General features: G+C 45.1%; 1 protein-coding gene across 4 annotated transcripts in view; it reads right to left on the bottom strand.

Moving 5' to 3' along the window:
• Positions 1 to 27,097, bottom strand: part of LCORL (ligand dependent nuclear receptor corepressor like) — an 82,007-nt gene extending 54,910 nt beyond the window's left edge. For 2 of the 4 annotated variants that reach the window (XM_026699727.2, XM_026699730.2), the window contains exons 1-2: positions 26,948 to 27,097; positions 7,830 to 7,895 (exon numbers count right to left, since the gene is read on the bottom strand). In XM_026699727.2, the coding sequence (XP_026555512.2) occupies positions 7,830 to 7,895; positions 26,948 to 27,068 (187 nt within the window). In that variant the 5' untranslated portion in view covers positions 27,069 to 27,097. The remainder of the gene's footprint in view (positions 1 to 7,829; positions 7,896 to 26,947) is intronic. The other 2 variants (XM_087936452.1, XM_087936453.1) reach the window with 1 other exon arrangement.
• Positions 27,098 to 27,320: the final 223 nt, after the last annotated feature.

Below are 27,320 nucleotides of genomic sequence, written 5' to 3'. Positions count from 1 at the left end.
ATTAAGAAGACCACCTTATATGTCAGGAATTTGAGACTAGCAGTTCTTAAAGGCTCGAACGGGCCAGTTGTAAGTGCGGTTAACACCTTGTTGAGCTCCCAAGTGGGATAGCAGTGAATTACAGGAGGTCGTAAGTTTGCAGAACCCTTAAGAAAGCTGCGGATATGTGGATGGTGTGTTATGGAATGAAGGTCACCCCAGGATATCACCGAGGCTAAGGCCACCACCTGTCTGCGTAAAGTATTTGGAGATAAACCCTTGGTCAACCCCTCCTGTAAAATGTCCAATAATTGTCCTATTGATGGGGCAGTTGGGTCTATCTTAGGCCCCCAGCACCAGCGACAGAAAGCGGACGATGTGGCCTCATATATACGATTTGTAGAGGACCATCTGGATGCTTGTATGGCATCCTTGAAATCTGTTGGGTCCTTAAACGGTTCCGCTCAACCTCCATACGGCTAGGCTGAGCCATTGTGGGTCCAGGTAAAGTACCGGCCCTTGTGAGAGGGAAACCCTCGACAGTGGAATTTTCCAAGGTTGTTCTCTAGACAGGTCCTGTAAGTCCGTAAACCACGTTTGCCTGGGCCAGTAAGCGGCGACCAATATCAAGTCCGCTCGTTCCTCCAATAACTTCTGGATCAACCTGGGTATTACAGGGAGTAGAGGAAACGCATATAGAAGTCCGGGAGGCCACTGACATCGCAGAGCGTTGACAGCCTCCGCCCCCTGAGTTGGGTACCTTGAAATATGCCGGGGCAATTGGGCGTTGCGGGGAGAGGCAAATAGATCGATCACCAGTTGCCCAAACCTCTGCACTGCTTCCTGGAAGAGATACGGGTGTAGGCGCCACTCTGCCTGATCTATCGAGGCTGAGCCAGTCCGCTTGTGTGTTTAAGGCCCCTGCTATGTGCTCTGCCTTGAGCGACAACAGATTGGCCTCAGCCCACTTGAACAACCTGGCCATCTCTAGCATCAAAAGTTTGGAGTGGGTACCCCCCTATCTATTTACATGGGCCTTGGTTGTGATATTGTCTGTCAAGACCAGAACGTGGCGTGATTGGAAAAGGGGTAAACTGTGTAACACCAGATGAACTGCTCGCAGCTCCAACAAGTTGATGCTTTGTGATAGTTCGCAAATAGTCCAAATTCCCTGTGCAGTGTGGGATTGGAAGTGAGCTCCCCATCCTACCAGACTGGCATCGATTGTGATCGTTGCCCTGCAAGGTTCATTGAAAGGACACCCCTTGTTTATCGTGTTTTCTGACCACCAGCGGAGCGATCGGAGAACATTGTGCAATACCTTTATCCGGATGTTGAAAGTGGCTCTTCCGGATCGCTGGAAAGGTAGCAGGAACCATTGCAGATCTCTAGAATGGAATCGAGCCCAAGGCACAATGGAAATACAAGAAATCAGTTTCCCTAACAGTTGAGACAGAACTGCCAGGGAAATCCTCTTTAAGGCTCTGAACTCTCTGGCCAAAGACTGGATACTACTCAACATGTCCTGAGAGAGAAAAACCTTGCCCTCCACGGCATCTATCATTGCCCCTAAATGAACTAACCTAGTTGAAGGGATCAAATGGCTTTTATCCCAATTTATGGAAAAGCCGTGACCTTGAAGGGTCTCCAGAGTAATCTTGGTATCCAAATTTGCTTGATGTCTGGAAGATGACAAAATTAAAATATCATCCAGATAACATTGTAAACGAATAGATCTGATCCTGAGGGAGGCAGCCAAAGCCGCTAGGACCTTGGTAAAAGTCCTAGGGGGCCGACGCCAGACCGAATGGTAGGGTGATATATTTGTAGTGCTGTTCACAATAGCAAAATCTAAGGTATTTGTAGATAAGCCTCTGTCAGATCTATAGAGGTCAGGACATCGTTCTCTCTGACGCTGAGCAGAAAAGACTAGAGAGTAGTCATTTTGAATTTTTGATAAACCAATGATCTGTTCAGACGTTTGAGGTCCAGAATTGCCCTCCAACCCCCTGAACTCTTTGGGACCACAAACAATTGAGAGTTATAGCCTTGACCCCATTGTTCAGATGGGACCTCTCTAATGGCCCGAATATGCAGATGATGATTGATAGCCTCCTGCATCAACATTCTCTTAATGGGGTCCATGGACCTAGGGTTCCTAATGAAAAAGTTCGGAGGGGAGGATTGAAACTCTAGCGCCAAACCAAATCTAACAGAGTCCCTGACCCACGCATCAGAGGTGGAGCTGTCCCATTGATCAGCAAACAATTTTAGCCACCCTTCAATTGGAGCTGCTGTCAAGGACTCACTTGGGGCTACGAAAAAATTGGCCTCTGGTACCTCTGGGTTTTTTTCTGTTTTGGCCTCCCCGCTGACCTCTGTTGGAAGATTCCGACCTATCCTGTCTAAAACTGGGTCTGTAGCCTGATGTTCTTTGCGATCTGGGACTGTATGGGCCTTGATAGTAGGTCCGAAAGGAACCCCTTCGAAACAACTGGGCATTCTGTTTTCAGACCTCCGAAAAAGAAGGGGAAGCACTTTTTTCTTGTTTCTATTCTCAATAAGCAGGGGCTCCAAGACACTGCCAAATAATTTATCCCCCGATATTGGGGCTGATGCCAGCTTGCATTTATGCTTGGTATCTGCCTGCCAATGTCTGAGCCATAGCAGTCTCCGTGCTGATACGTGGGATGCTATGGCTCTAGACAAGAATTTGACTGCATTAAATGTGGTCAGCAGAGAATTCTGCCGCTGCAATAATCTTAGCAATGTCCTGGTGGGCTCTGACATTTGACGCCAGCAATATATCCCTCAAGTGGAAGAGCCATTATAGGGAGGACCGTGTAAAAAAAGACGCAGCTGTAGCTGCCCTAATGGCCCAAGCGTCAGAAACATGCGCCCTACGGAGTTCCAACTCTGCTCTCTTTTCCTCCGGTCTCAGGGCTTCCTTGGCCTCGTTGGAAAAGGTTGAAGAGGAGGCCAGTGCCACAATGGGCTCATCCACCTCTGGCATTTTGAGAAAATTTGAAAACTGCTGCCAAACTATAATATTGTTTATCGTACCCTGTTGGGGCTGGGTAGGATGCTGCTGATACCCATTGATTTTGTACTAATTCAGCAAACATACGAGGGACAGGAATAGTTTCTGCCTCATGAGCCGGTTGTGAGAATATTAGATCCTCGGATTCGTCCTGAGACCCTGTTGACAATGGATAAGGGCTTGATGTGCCTAGTTTAGTAATGTTCTTTGCTTTGAACAGTAAAGATTTAAAGAGGTTCAGACGAAAAAGGCCAGAAAAGGTAGGTTGGTCTGGAATGAGGCCTTCATCATCCAACATTCCTCGTTCTAGTGGGTCAGCCTCTGACAACCCCAAGTCCATCTGATGGATCGACCCCACCTCCATGTGGGAACATGCTGGTCATCTAATTCCACCTCCTCCCAAAGCCCCTGGGCTGGTATGTCAGGGATATTGGGGAATACCTGAGTTTGATGATGTCCCATATGCGCAAAGGATTGAGCAGACAGGGATCCCGCTTCTGAAGTAGCCAAAAAGTGTCTGGTCCAGATGGATTGCTGAACTCCAGCTTCAATGCCCTTTTGTATGGCCATCTCCATCCATTGCCTCATTTCGATGGGAATAGTCTCAGGTAATCCCTCCTTCTGTCTTAAACTGGCGGCCATAGGGGTGAAGGTTGCCTCTGGGATTCGCTGGGCAGTGCTCATTGGAGGAGATATGCCTATGGGAGGCTGTCCAGAAATAGCCTGTCTGGGCTAGGTGGATAAGTCCAAGGGCCCCAACAATGTACTTGGGCCCTGATCCGATTGTTGTGTCATTGCCATCTTGTCCGCCTCCCTGGCCCGTTTCTGCCACTGTCTTTCCAAGGCTTGGTGCCGTCTATGGGCATCCTTATCCGCCGCCTTAGAGGCCATTTTGGGGCCCACTGACTTATCTCGGGACTTATTTGTCTTGGAGCAGAAGACGTTGTCACCTTTCATTGTGGAGAACTGAACTTCGTGTCTCTAACTTTATTATTATTATTATTATTATTATTATTATTATTATTATTATTATTATTAATAATAATAATAATAATAATAATAATAATAATAATAATTTGTACTTAGGGGTGGTGCCTACGCCTGTGGTTGAAAGTAGGGCGCTTCTCCAGGAATGTAAGTCTATATATCTATATCCAAACACACACATATATATATACATATGCCTATATCCATCTGTAAGCCCGTATATATGGGAAACAGTATCTAAGGGTCCTCAGCAAGGGAAACCCCCCAAACGCTCCAAGAAAGGAATATTCAGGATCCCTGGTCCCCAACAAGGGAAACCAGCTATACAGGTCTTGGGTGGATCCTTTCCTGTCAAAAATGTCCCACTGTTTGAAATGGCACTTGAGGCTTCGCTCCAATGTAACAATCCAAAAGCAATTGCGAGAGGAGAAAAAATAAATTCCTGTTTAAGGACTAGCCTGCTTATCCAACGCCAGCAGGCTACGAGAGAAATAATCCCAGGAAAGTGGAGTGGGAAAGTACTTGCCCCAGTTCCCAAGAAGGGAAACCAGCGGGGAATGGCATCTGTAATATTTAGGCACGAACTTGAAGCCACCCATTTAAAAAGGCAGGAAGGCAGAAACTCCGATGTTAAATGCCTGAGCAGTTTAACGAGCCGCTGCTGCTGACTCTCCAAAATGATCCTGTAAGGAGAAGTGAGCCATGGCTGCGAGCGTTCCGGCAAGATCGCAAAGATAAGACGATCAGGGAATTAGATAGGCTAATTGCCTAAAGCGGCCATCTCAGACTGCCTGCGAAGTGGCAGGCTCCGCCAGTCACAAAGAGCTGCTCTCAACTTATTGGGGTGATAACCTAATAGAGCCACAAGCCTTGAAATCGCCAGATTAAGAGGGGGAAAAATTTGCAAGCCGAATTAACCCAAGAGCAAACCTGAATCTTGACTAGCTGAATCAGAAACTGTTCCACTTCAGGGAGTGCACAACCTCTTACCACGAAGGCTGAGCTAAAACTGGGGGACGCTGAGCAGGTGTCCCGTGGAGGAGGAGGAGCGTCCCGGAGTTTTAAGCCCAGACTTTCCAGAAGAGTCTGAAGCACCTCCCACTTCTGGATACTCTGAACAGCTCAAGGGAGAACTAAAGTATATGACTAATTAGTCTCATAACTCCAAATATTCAGCCCACATTTTCAGATAGGACAAATCAGGGAACATTTAGCTTCTGATATATTTCTCACAGATAATCCAAAATCATTATCAGTGCCATTTGCAATTAAGACCATTATGTATGCTTAACTGGTCACAGAAAACTATGAAGAATCTTTTATCTCTGCCTGAGGCTCATGATACTAACGATTGTGATACCAACTATGATGAAAAACTACATGACAAATCAAAGGGAGAAAATCTGAACCATACCCTAGTTTCCTTCATTCAGTCAATCATCACTGGTTTTCCTCTAGCATTACTCCAATCATTATTATTTCCAGAACATCCAAGTCTCCTGAATCCAATAAGACTCAGAGATTATCTTGTCAATACCCCTGCCATTTCCTCATTACAGACATCAATGAGAACTTAGTTAACATCAGCATTTTCTAAATAACGAATTGGCAATGTTGATCCTTCAGGTGTTCCAGGTCCTAACAGCCCCAGCCAATGTGGCAAGCTATGAAAGATAATGGGAATTACAATCCAACAATGTCCACAAGGACATACACTGCTTATCACTCATATCAGTCTTCAGTTAACTCAAAGGTAGGCAACTATGGCCTCTGTATGACTTGTGGACTTCAACTCCCAGAATTCCTGAGCCAGCATCAATTTCAGCTTCAACTTCAGAGTTGAAGTCCACAAGTCATAAAAGAGTCATAGTTCCCTACCCCTGAGTTAACTAATCTAACTCCATATTACACATTCATATAGAGAAGTGTTGATGAACCTTTTTGGCACTGAGTGCCGAAACGGGAGCATGTGGGTGGGAGGAGAACACCAGAAACCAGAAGAACAGTTCCCCGGCGCACGCATGCAGGAACACTAGAAACCAGAAGAACAGTTCCTCCGGCACGCATACATGAGCCGGGAAGGTGAGCTTCCTGTTTCCAGCAAGCGTATGCGTGCTGGTACCTGCTCTTCCAGTTTCCAGCAGTCCCCCATGTGTGAAGACCAGCTGGCTGGTGCGCATGCGTGCACCAGAACCCAGAAGGGTAATGGGCAACAGCTGGTGTGCCCAGAGAGATGGCTCTGTGTGCCACTTTTAGTACGCGTGCCATAGGTTCGCTATCACAGATATAGAGGAAAATAATCCAGGTAAAACTAAAAAGATTTTAGATTTTATTTGTCTATGTTAAAAGAACTATCATAGTTACCCATCTATCAGGTATCTCTCATAAAAATATCATAGAAATCATTAAAATCCTGAGGCATGTTTATCAATTGGCTTTTAATATTCTCTAAAATCACACATCTGCAGTAGATCAAGAGTACCTATATCTATTTTGGCAAGAAGATCTTTGGACCGTGGAAGAAAACATATAACACCAGAACCGCTATCCCAACAATTATCATTCTGGTGATTGCTAATGGTACACTTGAGATGAAAGAACTTCAATCCTCCTTATTAACTGCAACATAAAACAAAAATAAAACAAAATCACACTCTAGCACTGACACTGAAAGGCTAAATATGTGCCTCTTTTTACGTTATTGTACTCTGTGCTGCTTCTGAGCATCAACACCATTAATGATCAAGATGATGTGTCTGGGAAACTGTATCCCCCAGGGAAACACTTAAACGTACAAATATCTACTTAGAATTCTAAAGTTTCAGCCATCCCCAAAATGTCTTGTCTGATTCTACTGACTTTGGGTAGTTAATTCAGTTATCATTAAAGAATTGTCCTGTTATGTTCCAAAGAAATGGCATTCTTTTACAAAAACAAAATAACCAAATTACATTGCAAGGCATACAAAACAAGGGCAAATTGATATGAAATCATTGTACTTTTCAGACTTAGTTTCTACACAATTCAATGCTGTTACTATATTTCCTTTTCTAGGATTCCTAATGAAAGGAATAAGAGTTTTAGTATTCCAAATGCAGAAAACTCTAGATCAGAAGTCGCCAATCTTTTGGACCTCAGGAACCACGAAACCCATAAATTTAAATCCCACGGACCACTAATATGAATTTTGACTGACGGTGGCTTGCTGACATTGGTGGGAAAGTCAGTCCCCTATTCCAGAGCTGCAGTAGTCACAGGACTGGCCCTTGGGTCATCCCAGAGCAGCTGCTCCTCTACCTGGGTGCACCAGCCTGCCATGGACTGGAGTAGCTGTTCTGGGATGACCAAAGGGCCAGTCTTGTGACTACTGCAACTCTGGAATAGGGGACCGACTTTCCCACCATCAGCAAGCCACCCCGGGGTGGATTTCTCTCTCCCGCTGTTGGCCTTACCTTCCAGTTCCAGCTCATGTGGCTCTACAAGGTAAGCTTTGCGCTCGGCCAAAAGGAGGGGGCCAGTGGGTGGGAGGGCCATGTAGGCCCATGCAGCCTTTTTTCTGTGGACCACCAAAATTTTCTTGCAGACTACTGGTTGGCAACCACTGCTTTAGATTGACTTAATTAATTCAAGGACTTCATAGAATAAAAATCGAACTGCATGTTTGCCATTTTAAGCAATGACTCTAAAAGATAGTAAACATTAACCAATGTTAAATCATAATATTTACATTAAAATGATCCAGCAAGAATTCTCAAGGTTAAAAATATTTTAAACCATTTAATCCACAATTAAGATGTTAGTTTTTTAAATAGATATTAATTACCTTCAAATAAACTGAGGTCTCTTCGTAGCCTTGGTCCATAAAGCCCTTCTAAAATACTTTCAAAACCTAACAAAAAACAAAAATTAAACATTTTACTGTACAGTATATCAAATAGTTTTACAAATGTAGCAGCTGAAAATCACTGCACATAAGCACATTGTTACAGAAAAGAAAATATTTCTGGATACAGATAGTTTTTGGTTTATGATCACAATTTCAATTGCTAAGTGAAACATTTGCTCCACTTTACTACCTTTCTTGCCACGTTTGTTAAGTGAATCACTGCAGTTGTTAAATTAGTAACATGGCTGCTAAGTGAATCTGGCTTCCTCATTGTCCTTTCTTGTCAAAAGGTTGCAAAAAATGATCAAATGACCCTACAACATTATAAGCATCATACATATGTGTCAGTTGTCAAACATCTGAATTTTGATCAGGTGACCATGGGAATGCCATGATGATCGTAAGTATGAAAACCAGTCATAAGTTAATTTTTTTAGTGGCATCGAAAGTTTGAACCGTTACTAAATGTACTATTGTAAGTTGAGGATTACCTTTACAGAGATTTCAAAGAAAAACTCAATAATCAATGGTAAAACAGGGATGTCAAACTCAATTTCACTGAAGGCTGCATCAGCATAATGGTTGCCCTCAAAGGGCCCGTGCATGTACAACAATAATGACTCATGTGGCCAAGTGGGCATGGCTGGCTGGTAGTAAGCATGGCTGATGGTCATAGCTGGGTAGCCGCAAGTAGGTGGGCATAGCTAGGTGGGCATGGCCAGCTGACAATGCTCACTGAGCACAGCTGACTCAAGATACCTGGGTCGGGGTGGTACAAGTTGCACTAGCTAATTCAAAATGGGGACAATTTGGTGCCCCCCAGCTTGCCTCCGCAAATTGCTGGCAGCCAAAACTATGCATGCACACACACACCTACTGCATTCCAAGTTTGGAGACTTTAAATACATGTTTGTATGTATGTTTGTTTTATTTATAGCTTTCCTTTAACAACCCTACATATTTTGTGTACAATGTATTGGCTGGGCCAATATATTTTTTTACACAATGGTAACAATAATAATACAATTAAATATACATCTTTGTCTTCCAACCTTAATATACACATTATAATTGTAATAAAAGTTCTTTTAAATATCAATGTATATAATACTATTTTCCCAATTTGTGTTCATTGGTTTTGTTGTTGTTGTGAGGGTTTTTCTACCATGTTTCTCAGAAAATAAGGCTGGTCCTTTTTTTTTTTTAGACCCCCTGAAAAAATGTCTAGGTTGTCTTTTTGAGGGGTGCCTTAATTCCCCCCCCCACATGCACACTTGTCTCTCCACTGGGCTGTTTCTTTAGTGGCGGTAAGGAGTGCCCCATGCACACCCTTGCTTGCATATGTGTAGCTTGCCATTGTCCATGCTGAAAAGCCTTGCCTGCACCGCTTCTTTTGATCCCTGCTTTCCCTGCCACAATCATCGCTCATCCAAAGCCACGCCCACCACCTCCCCACCTTTTGTTTCTCACACACAAGAAAAGCGAGCAAGAAAAAGGTAGAGAGAAGGGGGGGGAAGCACTTTTGAACATATCCAGGACTTTTCATGTTGTCATGATCGTTGGATGTGGGTGAAGTGGGGTGTTTCTAGCAGAGATTAGGGGAAAGAGGGGGTGGATTGGAAGAGATTTTCCCCATGAGAATGGGGAACGCAATGCTTGTAGATATGATTTATCCAGGCTGCCCTCTCCTGTTATCTCTGTCCTTGGAGGAAAAAAGGAGTGAGAAGAAATAGCAGCTCACACAACTTACTGAAAAGCTAACTGATTTGGGTTTGCAAAGACCAGGTGATTCCAATGGATTCTCTCCCCCGCAAATCTCTTTCTCTAAAGAAAAGTTGCTCCAACACTAAGAGCAAGGTAGAATAACGATTAATAGAGACACTGCATTGGATGGACACACCTAGAATACTGCCTCCGGTTTTGGTCAGCATACTATAAAAAGATGTTGAGATTCTAGGAAGAATGCAGAGAAGAGCAACAAAAACGATTAGGGGCCTGGAGGCTAAAACATATAAAGATCGGTTTCAAGGATTGGGCATGACTAGCCTAGTGAAGAAAAAGAAACCGAGTGTGAAAGTCCTGGACCAAATGAGGAGCATGAACATCAGTGGCATCGACTCAGGTGAAGTCCTCTGGTCCATAACCTTTCCATGCCACCGAATACTGAAATCGGACCCGCAACTGGCGTGAATCTCGGATGCTATCCACTTCGTATTCCTCCTCTCCCAGAGGAGCTACTGGGGCTGGCTGAGATGGAGCTGGTCTATACGGACTGTCGGGCGAGGCAGGGACTAACAGTGAACGAAGAAAAACAGGATGGATATGCATGGTCTGTGGCAGGGAGAGACGATAAGCCACAGGATTGATCACTGCCTCGACTGGAAACAGTCCCAAATAACAGTGATTGAGCTTTTTTGATGGTCGCATCGATAAGTATCGAGTAGAGAGCCAAACTTGATTGCCAACCGCTAAAGGTGGACCATCACAACGATGTTGGTCTGCAAACCGTTTATAGTCTTCCTTGGCTCTCTCTAGTTGATCACGGACCATGTGGTGCACAGCTCTTAACTCCTGCAAAAACGTATCCACTGCTGGAACTGGGGAATCAGACAGGGCTAAAGGGAAAAGTCATGGATGAAACCCATAGTTAGCAAAGAAAGGAGACACATGGGTGGATGCAAGTTGAGCGTTGTTATAAGCGAACTCTGCCACAGGCAGCATCTCCACCTCAATCGCTAATTGTCTTGTTGAGTATTGCTGAAACAGCGGAGGTACTGCTCCAAAATAGCATTCACTCTCTCTGTCCCATCGTTTTCAGGGTGATGAGCAGACGAGAGACACACCTGAACCTGCAGTTTCGCGAATAGGGTCTGCCAGAAGTGTGCCATAAATTGTACCCCCCGATCTGATACCATGCGGTCTGGTAACCCATGCAACCGGAAAACATGGGAGATAAACAATTGAGCTGTTATCTTGGCCAATGGAAGACCCGCACAAGTAATAAAGTGGGCCATTTTAGTCAACATATCCACCACCACCAAAATTGTTGTGGCACCATTCGATGGTGGTAACTCAACAATGAAATCCAATGAAACTGCCCCCCACGGTCGTTCTGGTGTGGGCAAGGGCTGCAAGAGACCAGGGGGCACACCAGGAGCATACTTGTCTTGGCGACAGATCCCACAGGATGCCACATATGCCAACACATCATGTTTAAGTCTCGGCCACCAAAATGTCCTAGAGATGAGGTGCAGTGTTTTGAACACCCCAGTGTCCTGCTGCTGGACTATCATGACATTGACGTAGAATAAGGCCATGAAGAGGACCTCCAGGCACATAAATGCAACCACGGAACCGCAACAGGTCCCTAATATACACCCAAGGAGTCTCTTGTCTCCCATTCTCATCCAATTCTCAATGCTGTCACAAATGGGTCCTGCCGCTGTGCCTCCTGAATCCTCACTCGAAGGTCCACAGGTTCCTCAGTGGCCACTAACCGCTCCAGCGGAATCACTGTCCGGGGCAAGATTTTATCCTCCCTTCGGGTATACTCGGACTTCCAAGATAGGGTGTTGGCGTGTTGATTCTCTTCACTTGGAACATAGGTCACCCGGAAATCAAATCGAGCAAAGAATAAGGACCATCTCACCTGACGTTGGTTCAATGTCCAAGCTGTACGTAGGTATTCCAAATTGTGATGATCCATCCTAACCTCGATTTGGTGACGAGCCCCCTCCAGGTGGTGTTGCCATGTCTCAAAAGCGACCTTAACTCCAATAGCTCCTTGTCCCAAATCGTATAGTTGCGCTCTGGAGCTGACAACTTCCAGGAATAAGCACACGGGAACAAGGTGCCTGTGGGAGCATAGGCTTGGAGGAGCACCGCACCAACAGCCACATCAGAAGCATCTGTTTCCACCACAAATGGCTGGCCAGGATCAGGGTGTTTGAGGATAGGCTCAGAAGCAAAGATGACTTTCAACGCCTCGAAAGCTGTCTGCTCCTCAGCACCCCAATGGAACTTCTCCCCCTTCTTGAGCAGATTAGAAAGGGGAGCAGTCAAGGCAGCAAAGCAGGGAATAAATGTGCGGTAGTAGTTCGCAAACCCCAACAATTGTTGCACATCCTTAACCTGCTGTGGAGGTTCCCACTCCTACAACGATTGAATTTTTTCCAGGTCCATTTCCACCCCAGCAGGTGAAATACGATGTCCCAAGAAGTCAATCGTGGTTTGTGCAAACTGACACTTCTCACATTTAGCGAACAGGTGGTTATCACGCAAACATTGCAACACTAGTCACACATGCTGCCAATGTTTCTGTAGGAAGTCTGAGTAACTCAAAATGTCATCTAAATAAATGACCACGAATTGATCCAACAAATCATGGAAAACATTGTGCATGAAATGCATGAACACAGCTGGGGCATTGGTTAATCCAAAAGGCATCACAGTATACTCAAAATGCCTGTGCCTTGTCCAGAAAGCTGTTTTCCACTCGTCCCCTGCACGACTGTGAACCAGATTGTAGGCCCCACGCAAATCCAACTTCATAAAGATCTTAGATTGACGAAGCCGCTCAATCAGTTCAGGGATGGAGGGAAGCGAGTACCGATTCCTCACTGTGATTGCATTCAACTTGCGGTAATCACAACACAAACGTAGCTCCCCAGAATTTTTTTTTCACAAAAAGCACCGGTGCAGCCAATGGGGAGGTAGAAGGCCAGATAAACCCTTTCCAGAGGTTCTTCTCAATAAAATGCTGCAATGCGGCCAACTCCGGTTCTGACAGGGAATATATCTGACCCACCGGCAATTTTGCATCGGGCAACACATCGATTGGACAGTCATATGCCTGATGCGGAGGCAACTGATCCACCTCCTTCTTCCCAAACACATCAGCAAAGTCCACCAACTCCGCAGGTAGATCCAGGTTCAAGGGCATCACCACACTTCCTGCACAGGAACGCAAGCAATGGTTGGCACACTTCCTATCAAGGAACTGCACAGCTCCAGACGACCAGACAATCTGTGGATCGTGGGCCTGTAGCCACTCCAAACCCAGCACCACCAGAAAATGAGGCACTGCAGCAATGTAAAACATGGCTTCCTCCACTTGCTGCCCAATACACATGCAAAGGGGTTTGGTTGCAGCAACCACAGGTCCCGAACGAAGGGGCCGACCATCAATTGTCTCCACCATTACTGGTGGGGATACCTGTTGCTGAGGAATGAACCACTGCTTGACAAAATGAGCATCCATGAAATTGGCTGTGGCACCAGAGTCGACCAAAGCTGGGATCTCCACCGCTCCCACCCCAGGCACGAACACACTTGCTGGCAGCACAAGATGCTTCACCAATAGCGACTGTGGTAGAGATGTCGAAGATGTCTAAGGTGGCAAGGGTGGCAAGGTTGGTGAAGATGGCGGGCCTATGGACTTAACACCCCGACCTGCAGCCCCCCCGTCGGCTGAGTGATGCTCGTTTTCCACCACCGCAGGTGGCGCTGCTGTGGATGTCTTAACAGGACACTTGACCGCAAAATGGCCTCGATTTCCACAATAGAGGCATAAACCATCAAGACGACGTCTATTCTTTTCTACTTGAGTCAGGCGAGGGCGACCAGCCCCCAACTGCATGGGTTCCTCCAAAGGCACTTCCACCAAGGGCGCCATCTTGCTGGAAACAGATACGGTCTTTGTCTGTCGTCACATCCATTGCGGCTGAAGTCAAAATGTGATGACCCGTAGTCTTTCAAAATAGCCCCAAACCCAAAACATATATTAAAGTCCTGTAAAGGCTTCACTATTTTATTAGGCACAGTTTAAAAGTCACAAAAGTAAATAATGAGGCAAGCAGAAAACCAAAACAAACTTCATTGATAAGAGTTCTGAAGGAAGCCAAGATAACTAATTATAAACTCCAGGAAAATAACCGAGAAAAGTCCAAGGGAAGAACGCCAGCAAAGATAAGCCTCTTTCAAGGTCAACACTAATTGACTTCAGCAATTCTAACTGTGCAGTTGCAAACTTATATACATAGCTCCCCCTGCAAGTCACGAGGAGGATCCTGGTAATCTCCTCTTGAGTAGACCTCGCTTTTCCCTGATCCTCTGCTCCCTGCATGACCTAGGATGGATAGGGGATGGGCCTGACAATAGGCTTACAGAATATATGGAGAGCTAAACCCAAAGACAAACCAATATACGTTCTATTTGAATAGACATCAATCATGGTCGAGAATAGATATGGCATGCTTGTCGTCAGAAATGAGAACAGATGTCCAGGAGGTAGATATAGAAATAAACATATGGGCAGACCACAATCCAATAAAAATTACATGGAAGGGACAAAGGAAGAAACTGAGGTGGACACTGAATCAAACTATTCTAAAAGATAAGGAGTTCACACAAACAATGGAAAAGAAATGGATTTTTTTATTTTTAAAAAATAGAAAAGAAGAAACATCAGTGCAAACTGTTTGGGACATGGCAAAAGCATACATGCAAGGATTAGCAGTAGCATATATAGCAAGAAAAAGTAAGAAAAAGAAACAACAGCAAAATACCTTACAAGAAGAGCTTAAGAAACTGGAAACAGAATTGCAGAATGATCCACAAAAAATAACATAAAAGAAAAAGTTGAACTAATACAAAATAACTAAGCCTAATAGTATAAGATGAAATGGCACAAAAAATTAAAATGGCGAAACAGAACTATTTTGAAAATGCAAATAAGCCAGGTAGATGGCTAGTGTACAAGTTGAAAAAAGAGAAAGAGAAGAAAATGATATACAAACTGATAGATAAGAAGGGGACTCTTTATCACCAGAACAACTCAAAAAGAAAATAATCTACGATTTTTTTTAGGAAACTTTATAGTCAAGAAGAAAGTCAGAGGTTACAATAATATGAATTGGCAGTTTATGACACTACAATTAAAATGTACGGACTTTGATGAAAACTTCATAAATATGATCCAAGCAATATTTTCCAAACTAATGGCAAAAGTGATAGCAAATGGGGATATAACAGAAAATTTTAACGTAAGCAAGGGCACAAAACAAGGATGTCCACTATCTCGTTTATTATTCATACTAACTTTGTAAGTCTTGCTTAGAAAGATCAGACAAGATCCAGAAATAAAAAAAGAACACTACAAAGTACAAGCATTTACAGACCAAGTATTTATTCTGGAGGAAGCCCTAGAAACAGGACCCAAATTAATAAAAGAATAGAAGGGTTTGGTGAAGTGGCAGGATTAAAAATAAACAAGAAAAAGACTTAGATGTTGACAAAGAATCTCACAAATAAACAGAAAAATGAACTGATGGAAAAGGTGGGCATGCAGATAAGTAAAAAGGTTAAATATTTGGGAATCTGGTTAACAGCAAGATGTACAGCCATTAAAGAAGACAACATTAAATTAATACAACAATACAATAAAAAAAAACAATACAATAAAAAGACTTGGGAAAATGGAGAAATCTACAGTTGTTGGTCGGAAGGATAGTCACAACAAAAATTCTCTCTGCCGGGACCTTCCTGGTTAGGGTTCTGCTCTCTCTGCCAGCACTTTCCTGATTAGGGGCAGAGGAGGAAAAGCATAGATCAGCCCTCTTCTGCCCCCGGTGTTAGAAATCTGGTGTAAAACCTGTGCAGCTTGCTGTTTGTTAGGGTGGCAAACAGGTCCAGAATCAGGAAACTGAACCATTCCGATAGCTACCTGAACAGGTCTGAATGCAGGCGCCACTCTTGAGTGGTTGAATGTGGTTCTGTTGAGCCAGTCTGCCTGCACATTCAATGTCCCTGAGATATGTTCAGCTCCAATGGAGAGAAGATGCTTCTCCGCCCAAAGGCCTAATTGTTTGGCTTCTCACATGAGGGACCTGGAGTGAGTGTCCCCTTGGCGGTTGATATGGGCCTTAGTGGCTACACTGTCCATCAAAATGAGGATATGATGGCCCAAAATCGAGTCCTGGAACCTTCCAAGGGCCAGACGGATTGCCCTGAGTTCCGGTCAGTTTATGTTGTTCCCCAGGTCCTCCTGCGTCCAGTGCCCTGTGCCATCTGGGACTGGAAGTAGGCTCCCCTGCCAAAGAGGCTGACATCTGTGGTGATAGTTAGACAGCTGGGCTCCTTAAAGGCACATTCCCTGATTATGGACCAAGACATCCACCACTGGAAGCAGTAAAGTACCCTTGGTGGAACCCGAACCCTGGCCGTTGAGTTGCTTCTGCCATACATGTGGCAAGGCAGGAGAAACCACTGAAGGTCCTGGCGTTCAGGCGTGCCCAGGGGACAATTTAGATGCAGGACCCAATCTTACCCAAGAATTGGGAAAGAAGCGCCAGAGCGACTCTTCGGTCTGTTTGGATCTGATCCACCAAGGCCCTTATGCTGCCAGGGCACTCCTGAGACAGGTGAACCTGACAAAACAAGGTGCCTATAACCGCCCCCAGGTGAAGTAGCCAAGTAGCAGGAGCCAAGTGACTCTTCTCAAAGTTGATAGAAAAGCTGCGGTCTTGAAGGGCCCAGATCATAAGTTGTAAATCCTCTGCTGCCTGAAGACGGGAGGAGGACTGAATCAAAATATTGTCCAGGTAGCATTGGACATGAATGGGCACTCCCTTGAGGTGTGCTGCCAGTAACTTGGTGAAAGTCCTGGGCGCAGAGGATAGGCCAAATGGTAGGGCCTTATATTGATAGTGTTGGCCTGCATAGTAGAACCTCAGGAACTGCCAGTAGGGTGGAAAGTTGTGGAGGGAGGTATGTATGTATGTATGTATGTATGTATGTATGTATGTATGTATGTATATGTATATATGATTATATTGTGTATGAGAATAATGGTTATAATTACGGTGTGCGTAATATTATGTATATTCAAAAGAGATTGGATGTTGGTAGAATTACCTGAGATGCCCTTTCTATACACGCTGCAAGAGAGTCCAGGATATGGAAAAACTCCTCCTCCTGCGTCATTTATAGTCTGCCAAAACCATAAAAGCCAGCCCCTGCTGCTGGTCCCCAGCTTTTCGGCAAAGACTTTTGACAGACATGGTGTGTCTGAAAAATAAAAGTGAGAAGCCCCCTCCCAAACCATGACCAGACGAACACAGAGTGGGGCTGGACTCTCGCGTGTATAGGAGTCTCAGGTAATTCTACCAACGCCCATTCTCATCCATGCTGCTATAAGAGTCCAGGATAGGGTTATACCAAAGTCTGCATATCCAAGGGAGGGCCTAGGTCTGGTCTCCAGTCCGACACTGGAAGAACCTGCTGAAGTGCCCTCCTGCCAAAAGCTGCTTCTGCAGAGGCAAAGGAGTCCAGTCAGTAGTGCTGGATAAATGGAGGTGACACCCAGGTTGCTGCCCTAAAGATCTCTTTAGGGACGCTCAGGCGTCCCTAAAGAATGGACGCCTGAGCCACCCAGGCTGTCGACGTGGCTGCACTCCTGATAGAGTGGGATGTAAGCTTCTTGGGAACCGGGATAAAGTCTCGTATGCTGTGGAAATACAAGCCCTGATCCATCCATTTGCCCATCATGGATGGGGAAGCCTTGCTCCCTAAGGAAGTTGGTTGGAAGGACACAAACATCGCTTCCATCTTACAAAAAGTTGCAGTTTGTTTTACATACATACAGAGGGTTCTCTGCACATCCAACATATGCTACTTGTGTTCCAACTCATGTCGAGGCTTAGGGCAGAAGTCAGGTAGGATTAGTTTTTGTGCTCTGTGGAACCAGGAATTAGTGAAAAATGCACAAGTCCTGTCTCACAGAGAGAGCTGCCAACTCCGACACCCTCCTGGCCGATGTGATGGCCACCAGGAAGAACACTTTGAGAGTCAAGAAGCAGAGACCCACTGACCTTAGAGGTTCAAATGGGGGTCCCGTCAGGGCCTGAGTACTTTTGGGCGGTCCCAAGTGAGATATCTATGAACTACTGGGGGATGCAAGTTTGAGGCTCTCCTCAAAAGCCTACATTTTGATGGGTGATAGGACAGAGAGTTATAATTATCCCATTACAACACTGAGGATAAGGCTGCAATCTGCCTGTGGTCTGTGTTTGGTAAGAGCCCTTTATCTAGACCTTCCTGTAGAAACACCAGCACATCAGAGACATTGGCTGATGAAGGAACTCGGTCAGCCTTACAGCACCAACTGCAAAAGGCCCTCCATATGTGATTGGTGAATGGTTTACGTGATGCCTCAATGGTTTTTAATCACCTTATCGGGTAAGTTAGTCTCTTTCAGAGATTTCCACTCAAGCACCATGCGGCCAATTGGAACCACTGAGGTTCCAGGTGGAGTAAGGCCCTTGGCTGAGGGAAATCCTACTGGGTGGGATTCTCCACGGTCAAGCAACTGACAAGTTCACCAGGTCAGTGAACCAGGGCCACCTGGGCCAATGAGACACCAGGAATACCAGCTCTGCCTTCTCCTCCAACATCTTCCAAAGAATGGCCATAATGATAGGAAGAGAGGGGAAGGCATAGACGAGACCAGGAGGCCATCTGCTCTGAAGTGCATTGGTCCCCTTCGCTCCCCGGGTAGAGAACCTGGAGAAGAATCTCTCTACCTGAGCATTCTGAGGGGTAGCAAATAGGTTGACTACTGAGGGATCGAACCTGTTGGACAGTTCCTGGAACAGGGATGAAGGCATTACTCCAAGTGGTCGACCCTGGCTTGACTCAGCCAGTCAGCCTGGATATTGTCAACCACTGAGATGTGATCTGCTCTAAGGAACAGAAAGTGCCTCTCTGCCCACAGCCCCAGATGTTCGGCCTCCTGCATCAAGGATTTGGAGTGGGTCCCCCCGTCTGCTGACATCGGCCTTGGCAGCCACATTGTCCATCATGATCAACACGTGGGACCCTGTCACCCTGCCCCGGAAATCTCTCAAAGCCAGAAAGATAGCCCTGAATTTGAGCCAATTGATGGGGAGAGACCTGTCCGTCTGGGACCAATGACCCTGAGCTATCTCGCTTTGCAGATGTTCCCCCAGTCATAAAGACTGGCATCTGTCATGATCATGAGTCTGTCTCGCTCCTTGAAAAAAATGGCCTTTCCTGATGGCCTGGGACTGCCACCACCAGAAAGAACGAAAGACTGGTGGACGAACTCAGACTCTGTTGGATGAGTGGCTGGTTCCTGCCCATTGAAATGGCAGCAGGAACCATTACAGATTCCAGGCAGGGAGTCGGGCCCACGGCACAATGTCTATACAGGAAATAATCTTTCTTAGGAGCTGGGATAGTAAAGACAGAGGAACTGTATGCTGCTGTCAAAATCCAGTTTATAAAGTTGTTCAGACTCTCTTGACGATCCGGGGAAAGGAAAACCTCGCTGAAGGTTGTGTTAATGACTGCCCCTAGGTGAAGGAGACAAGTGGTTGTTAGATGACTTTTGCCAAAGTTTATGGAAAAACCGTGTTCCTGCAGAATCCGTACCGTGTTCTGAAGGTCGTCGTTGACGGATTGGGTCGAAGATGACTGAATCAGTATATCGTCAAAGCTGCATTGGACCTTCACAGGGAGGGTGAATAGGAACGCTGCCAATGCCACCAGAAACTAGTTATATGCCCTGGGGGCCCATGAGAGGCGAAACAGAACGGCCCAATACGGATAGTGCTTGTTGTAGCAAAAACAAAGGAACTGGCTATGAAGGGGCCAGATCGAGATATGGAGGTATGCCTCTGAGAGGTCTATGGATGAGAGGAGGTCGCCCTCCAGAATGCTCTCCAGAATAGTCTGGAGGAACTGAATCTTGAAGCACCTGTAGGGAATGAACTTGTTAAAGGGCTTGAGGTTGAGGATTGCCCTCTACCCCCCACCCCGAGGCCTTTGGGATCACAAAGAGCCGGCAGTAGAATCCCAGCCCCCATTGATTCACTGGAACCACTTGGATGGCTTTTATGTCTACCATATGTTGAATGGCTGATTCCATGGGGGCCCGTCTAGAACTGTCCTGAGAAATTGGACAGCAGAGAAAAAACCTCGGAGGAGGGGAGAGGAACTCAAGTTGAAGACCCAACCTCCCAGTCCTGAGAACCCAGGCATCCGAAGTCGACTCCTCCCACTGTGAAGCAAAGAAGGCCAGATGACCTCCAATGGAAGGGGAAGGAGAGGAGTCATTTAGAGTATCGGAACGAATGGCCTCCTCTGCCTCGAAAGGGCCGTTTGCTGGAAAATTGCTGTTATCCGCCCGATCGATCAAGTTATCCTGGTGAGGAGGGAACGCCCTCTGGCCCTGAGGAAAATGGGTGTTGGACTCTGGCTGAAAGGAAGATGGACAGAAGTACGGAGCCTAACAAAAATCGGATCTCTTTACAGATAAATAATCTTCCTTTTGTGCCTGGTTTTGACCAGGTAAGGTTCCAGGTGTCCTCATACACTCTCACCCGAGCTTCCATTTTCAACACAATTCTGCCTGCCAATTGCACAGCCACAGAAGGTGTCTCACTGCCACCGAGGATGCCATTGCTTTTGATGCAATTTTTGCAGAGTTTAAGGTGTAAACTCTGCTGCAGCAGTGATCTTATTCATGTCCTGGTGGGACCCGGTATCACTGGGAGGCAAATGATCCTGTAGTTGGCACAGCCAACGCAGAGAAGACCTTGTAAAGAAGGATGCTGTGGTGGAGGATCGGACTGCCCATACTGCGGCTTGATGAATGCACTTAAGAGTGTTTTGACCTCTTGTCATCAGTCTTAAGGACATCTTCCGGTTCTGTCAGAGTTCCAGATGTGGAGACAGAGGCAACCACAGGAGCGTCAACTGGCAGCACTAGAAGGGCATTGGCCAAGGGCCTACATTATAAAAACACCTGTCATGGGATGAGAGCATGGCCCCGACCCTGGAGAGGTGTACTGTTCCACACACCAGATCTAAAAATAACTTGGGTGATAGAAGTACCTCAGCTTGAACAATTAGTTTTTTAAAATAAAGAATCTCCCTGGGGTGAAGGTTCCCACTTCATTAGATCCCAGCAGGGCAGTAACTAGGGCCTTGTGCAATAGAGATTTGAACAAGGATGGCTTTAAAAGACCTGAAAAATGGGTTGTTTAGGCTTTAATCCCTCATCTTCTGATAGATTTGAATCTCTAACCTCCCCTTCTTCCTCCTCAGACATGGAGGAGTGACTTTGGTCTGAAGGATCCATAGAACCCTTTTCCTCATATTCCCCCCAATCAGAATTGAGTGGAAGGAAACCTTTGCTCAGGGGGCCTGGAAAACCCCTCTTCAGGAGGGACTACCTGAAGGAAAACAAGGGAAATACCTTAATCCCCCCCCCCCGAAGGTCAAAGGAGTTGGCCCTTATAGCTTTGGCAGACTCAGCTGGATGACATAGAAGTCTTTCCCTATCCCGGACTCTCGTAGCAGCATGGAGGAGAATTGATAGATAGTACACAGCCGTTGCAGAAATGGAAATGTATAAAAAAGCAAAATGTATAATAAAAAATATTTTTTTAAAAAACAATTGGGTGCTTTGGAAGCTTACCCAATTATTACAGGGGCACTTCAATTGCTCCCCGTGTATCTCCTCCCTCATCTTTGTTCTTTTGGCCACTCTGTGATCCAATGGCCTCGTCCTCAGTTGATGTTCACCATCTTCTTTCTGCTGCCAACAAAACATGGATAGCTTAGACCTTCCTATGCAGCGGCTGGCTGGGCCAGGCCTTTCTCTGAAGGTTATGTAGGCTATGTACACTCTTGTCCAAATCACCATGAAGGCCAAGCCAGATATGTACCAGTATCAAGAGGAAGACGGAGAAGGCTAACTGGGGTGGTAGGGCCAGTGGAGCAGAGGGCAGCAAAGGCAATGGAAAACAGTGAAAGATGCCCAAAAGGATAAAGATGGGGAGGAAGACAATTGGGGGGAGTTGAAGAGAAGATGTCTTATGGCGGCTTGGAACTGGAAGCAACCAAAGTAGGAATGAATTAGTTCAGGGTGGGGTCTTGCCTAATTATCACTGGTAACTATGGCAACTCAGACTGACAGAATTGCTGTTGCTAAGTGATGTGGTACTGCATCTTATCACCACATTGCTTAGTGATGAAATTCCAATCCCAATTACCATCATAACCCAAGGACTACCTATAAATATAAATGGAAATTCTGCATTTGGAAAAAGAACATAGCTACATTTTACTACCTCCAATACTAGAATTAGATTCAGGTGCACATATCAGGGTAGATGATTTCTATATTATTAGAGAGGATCTGGGAGGAACCTATCTAATTCAAACTCATGTATTTGCTCTTTAGTTGTGTGGTATAGACTATGCCTAGATCAAAGGAGATAAGGTTTTCAGAAATTAGGTTATAGATAACCACTAAGTCTGGTAACAGATTTAAAGATCAGTTAATCAGATTGGTTTTTGGAGATCTTCTAATACAACCCCCTGCTCAAACATATACTAGGGGTGTTAAGTTCATGTTGTCACTGTGGCACCATGTGATATATCTGACTCCCCCCCTTCATTAAACCGGGCATGGGTGTGGCCAGGTTGTGACACATCTGGCCCATGGGCCGGGAGTTTGACAGCCCTGCCCTATACCATTTAAGACAAGTGGCTGTCCAGTATCTTCTTAAAAACCTCCAGTGATGAAGCACCCATAACTTCTGATGGCAAGCTGTCCCACTGGTTGTCTTCACTGTTAGGTATCTCCTTAATTCTTGGTTGCTTCTTTCCTTGATTAATTTCCATCCAGTGTTTCTTGTCCTGCCCTCTGGTCCTTTGGAAAAGAAGTTGACCCCCTACTCTTTGTGGCAGCCTTTCAAATACTGGAATACTGCTATCATGTCCCTCTCCATTCCTCCTTTTTTCTAGACTAGCCAAACTCAAATCCTGCAACTGTTCATGTTTTAGTCTTCAGGCCTTTAATCATCTTAGTTGCTCTTCTCTGCACTTTTTCCAAAGTCTCAACATTAATATTAATAACAATATTGTTTCTACAACAAATACTATTGCTAAATAAATGATATTAATTTGTCTGAAAAATCTTCTGCAAATAGAGAGTTCAAAAAACAGCCAATTTTCCTAGGCCAAGCAACTCCAGCAAATTCAACCCAACAACAGATTGCAAGATTATGTAAGAAATATCAGAGTCCCAGAATTTCATGATGTGTAGCTTTGCCACTATGATGCTGAAATGCATGACTGTACTATTAGAAGTTGCACAAATCAGATTCTACATGGCAGGTGTGCCAGAAGGAAAGCCACAGACTAAAGTTTGCTCATTGATATCCAGGTAAAGACCAGAACTTCTGCAACAATGCTTTGGACACAGCAGCAAAGATGGAGTGTGTTTGGTGAAAACCAAATACAGCATTTCATCAAAGGAACTTGATACCAATTGTAACCCATGGTGGTAGAAATGTTTGGAGCTGCTTTGCTGCACCAGGGTTTGGGCAGCTCATATTCACAGAATCTACTATGAATTTGTCATTGTACCAGAGGATCTTTGAGAACATGAGACTACGAAGACTGAAACTCAACCAAAAGTGACACTGACTAAACCAGGGTTTCTCAATCTCTGAGATGTACTTCCTTTGGGGAAGTGCAGAGAGTGTCCAGGTAAAACGTGAAGCAAATTTTAATTACTTTGTTATAATAAATCTGTATTTCCCAAAGTCTGTCTTGTTCTCATGGTTCATTTGTGAGTTTTTTGGTGTTTGGATTTTTAGGAGAGATGTGTATATTAAAGGGTATGCTAAATGGAGGCAAAAAACATCTATAAGTGCAATGCTTTACTTTAATCAAATGGCACTCTGCTAATATTTCAATTTTCCAACTCTTGAAGTTTCATAGCCTTAAAATTTAGCAGAAACATTTAGGTTAAGTGCAGTGTTTCAAGATTCCAAATATAGCAACAAATCATCTGTCCTTAACCTCTATTGTTTATCTAATGTAATGTAAGTTCAATTTAATAATAGAATTTATTTAAAAGCCAAAGTATTCAATAAGCTGCCAGCATACCACTCTAGTAATTTTAAAGAAATGTAATTCTTTACTATAGCCTTAGAATTTGTTAAAGATCAACTAAAGATAAAGAATTGACAACCATAGTCATTATGCCCCAAAACAGATAAAAGCAAATAATGCAATAAAATACATTTAATAAGTTCTACTTGGAGATCAAGTAGAATGAAATGAAACCACAGGTCTCAATATTGATTTTATTATCTTATTCACAAACTCTTCAATCACAATTTGAAATGTTTTATGCAAAATACTATGGGATAAATAAAGTGCAGCTTTATAAACCAAAAGAAATCTAGGTTTTGAGACAAAAGAGGAAAAGGAATTAGATGAAAAATGAAATTTGAAACAAGCCACCTTGGTAGGAAAGGACAAAAGGCAACAGATACTGATGCAAAAGATAAATAGGACTATAATGTAGTTTATACATATGAGGCATTCAAATAAAAAAAAGCTATTTGAATCCTGAGCTATTGGAAATGGACTGTAAAAAAGTAATGGGGGAGGGCAACTGAGAAACAACAATTAGTGAAATGAATATAAAACAACAGATAGGGACAAATTCATTTTACAAATTTAACTAACCTGCATCCTAAAAAAAAGTGCAAACTTAAATCATATACAGACAATAACCATTACAAAGATGTGAATGGATTTTGGAAGATTTTTATTATCAGTAAGAAAATAGAATAAAAGGATCTAACAGGAAGAGAAACAAAAACTGAGTGAAATCAAATTTGACTAGTGCATTTCTAATTAAACACCACTCAGAAATATAAGGAGTCCTGTCACAGTAAGAGCTATTGGAATTTCAAGATGAATTAGCATTCATTCATATGTATTACCATCAATTATTTGTGCAAACTGCAAAATATATATACTAGCTGTACATCCCTTTATTGAATTCTTTGTTTCTATTTTTAGCAATATATTATTGTTACCAAGCAAACAAATCCATGTATAGTAATCAACAGGCGTCAAGCTAACAAGATGACTTTATGCCTTTATTTCTGATTTGTAAAAAAGCACTCCTAGGCTCCTTTGTTGCCCCAAAAGATATTAGGGGCTATGAATCATTTGCTGCAAAAGCAAGATTTACTAGTCACACAGAGAATACCCATTTACTTAATCAATGTAATGATATGGTCCAACATGTATTCTAAATACTCTAAAATATATTCTAAATCTTCTGTTAATATGTAGCACTCCTTGGAAGACAATTTGAACTAGAACCTTTTCCCAGATTTGTGGAGTGTGTAGTAGAATATACACAGTGAATTATATTCACATCACATCTCATTTGTCAAAGGGATATGACATCTCATTCAGAAAGTGCACTATAAAGAAGTGGTTCTTCTCTGCTTGTAAATAGCAATAGTATGCCTTTTCAAATCTTGAAATAAAAATGTCAGATATACAGAAATAAAATAAAATTTGCATCCTGCACAGAATCGGTTCTAATGCAAAATCTGTACTTTCATCTTTTAGCATACTGTGCAAAAGAAAAAATCTCCAGAAGCAGTTTGAAGAATGAAACTTCCTCCTTTTTTCCTTCTGTAGTCTTTCTTTCAGAAAAGGACTACTAGATTCAGCAAACGCTAAAAGCAATGGTTAGGATATTGGAATTTTTAGGCACACATGTAACCCCCTCTGAGAAACTGCAAAATGTGCAAAAAAACCAGAGGACCATGTATACTTGTTAGTTTGAAAAGCCCCCCCTACATAAAGCTTCTCAATGCTCTGTCCCATGCCTATCCTATTGATTTTTTAATAACTTCCAATAGTCTATCAAGCTACAAAATAACTAATGTACTACCATTACTGATTTTTAAAAGGCATTATTTACAAAGCAAAAGTCCATTTGTCAACATAAAGCCATTCCAGAAACCCTACATAGCCAGATATATAGAAGGCATGTCTCTTAAAAACCATACATCATTATCTTTTCTGAAAACGGGGAAGGGCAGAGTGTTGAATGATGATGCTCCCTGGAAGCAAGGCAGTCTCTAATGTGCAGCTGGGCAAGATTACATTCTACAATTAAATAAGCCCAGGGATGCACGCAAGCCATGGGGAGCGTTTGGATGAAAATACAACCCCCCAGGCCATGCGCGTGGGGACGTCTCCATTGTGTTGGGAGGGATGGGAAAAGTCTGCAGGTGGAAAAAGAGGGACAAGAGCGGACTTCCGGCTAGAGACCGACGCGGCCGTTACAGACCGAGGACGATGGCCTTCTCCTGCCCCCCCCCCATCCCCCCCAAATCCCTTGCAAAGCATTCTGGCCGAGTCTGCTGGGCGGAAAGTTCTCCCCGGACCCGGAACTTTGCAAAGTGAGATCCCTATTTCTTTCTCCCTCTCATCCGGGAATGGCTCGCCGTTTGCAGCCAATCTCATCACCTGCTCTGGAGCCCGGGGGCTGGAAGGGAGCCAGAAAAGTCCGCGCGGCTCGTCTCTGCAGCAGAACCTGTAGACCCAGACTAGGCTCTTTCCTAGGCTGCCTGGCCACCATCCGGCCACCCCTCGGCGGGGAGGCAAAGCAAAAGCCCACGTAGGAAGCCCCCTCACCGCTCGTAAAGACTACATCGCGCCCGCGTTGGGAAAGACCTACACAAGACCCAGCAAAAGAGAGCCGGGACAGGAACTTCTTTGGGCCGCCGGCGGTGCCATCTGCTTCCAGGCCGGAAAGTTTTGGAAGCGGCGAGAAGGGAGGCGCGAGAGCCCCGCCGGACGCTGGCGGGAGGGCGGGCGACGAGGAGTGAGAACAGCCGTTGTTATGGCAACGCCAAGAAGGGGAGGGAGGGGAACTTCAAATCCCAACCGTCAGCGCCGACTGGCTTTCCTTCTTAAAGGGGCCAGCGCACTCTCTCGTCCGGCTCCCCAGGACAAAAGGGATGGCGCCCAAGCGGAGGCAACCGAACCGAGGGCCGTAGACTGGATCGGCAACGGCCGCCTGTCTTTCTCGGCCCGGTTGCGGAGAATGACCGCAGCAGCGGCGGCGCCGGGGGGTCAGTCCCTATGCTCAGCCCGCGTCCGCCCTCCCGCGCCGGGGTTAGCCCGGCCTTCCTTACCCACACAGTGCATAAGCCGGTGCCGCCAGGAGTCGAGCTCTCGGCGGACGCCCCGGCGCTCCGCCGTGCAGCGGGGGCTCCGGCACTGCGAGGCGCCCGGAGCGGGAGCCGCGGCGGCCATTCCGTTTGTTCCCTTTTCCAACTGCCACTGACCTCACGCCCGTCATTTGCATGCGGGAGCGCGCGCGTCCCTGCAGGCCCCGCCCCGCCCGGCGCGCCCGCGTATTTCATCCCCCCCCCCCTCCACCCTCGGGAGGGGGACGCCGTTCCCGCTGCTGGCGGTGACAAGCTAAGGCTAGCAAGAGCAGGACCAGCACTGAAGGGCGCCAAACAGAGGCAGGTAGACAGACCCTGGCGGAAGTTTCATTCATTG

Source organism: Pseudonaja textilis, chromosome 6 (genome assembly GCF_049901715.1).
Source record: "Pseudonaja textilis isolate UNSWEBS1 chromosome 6, rPseTex1.2, whole genome shotgun sequence".
Classification (NCBI taxonomy): Eukaryota; Metazoa; Chordata; class Lepidosauria; order Squamata; family Elapidae; genus Pseudonaja; species Pseudonaja textilis.
The sequence above is the reverse complement of the archived record's forward strand: the minus strand, read 5'-3'. Positions and strand labels throughout refer to the sequence as shown.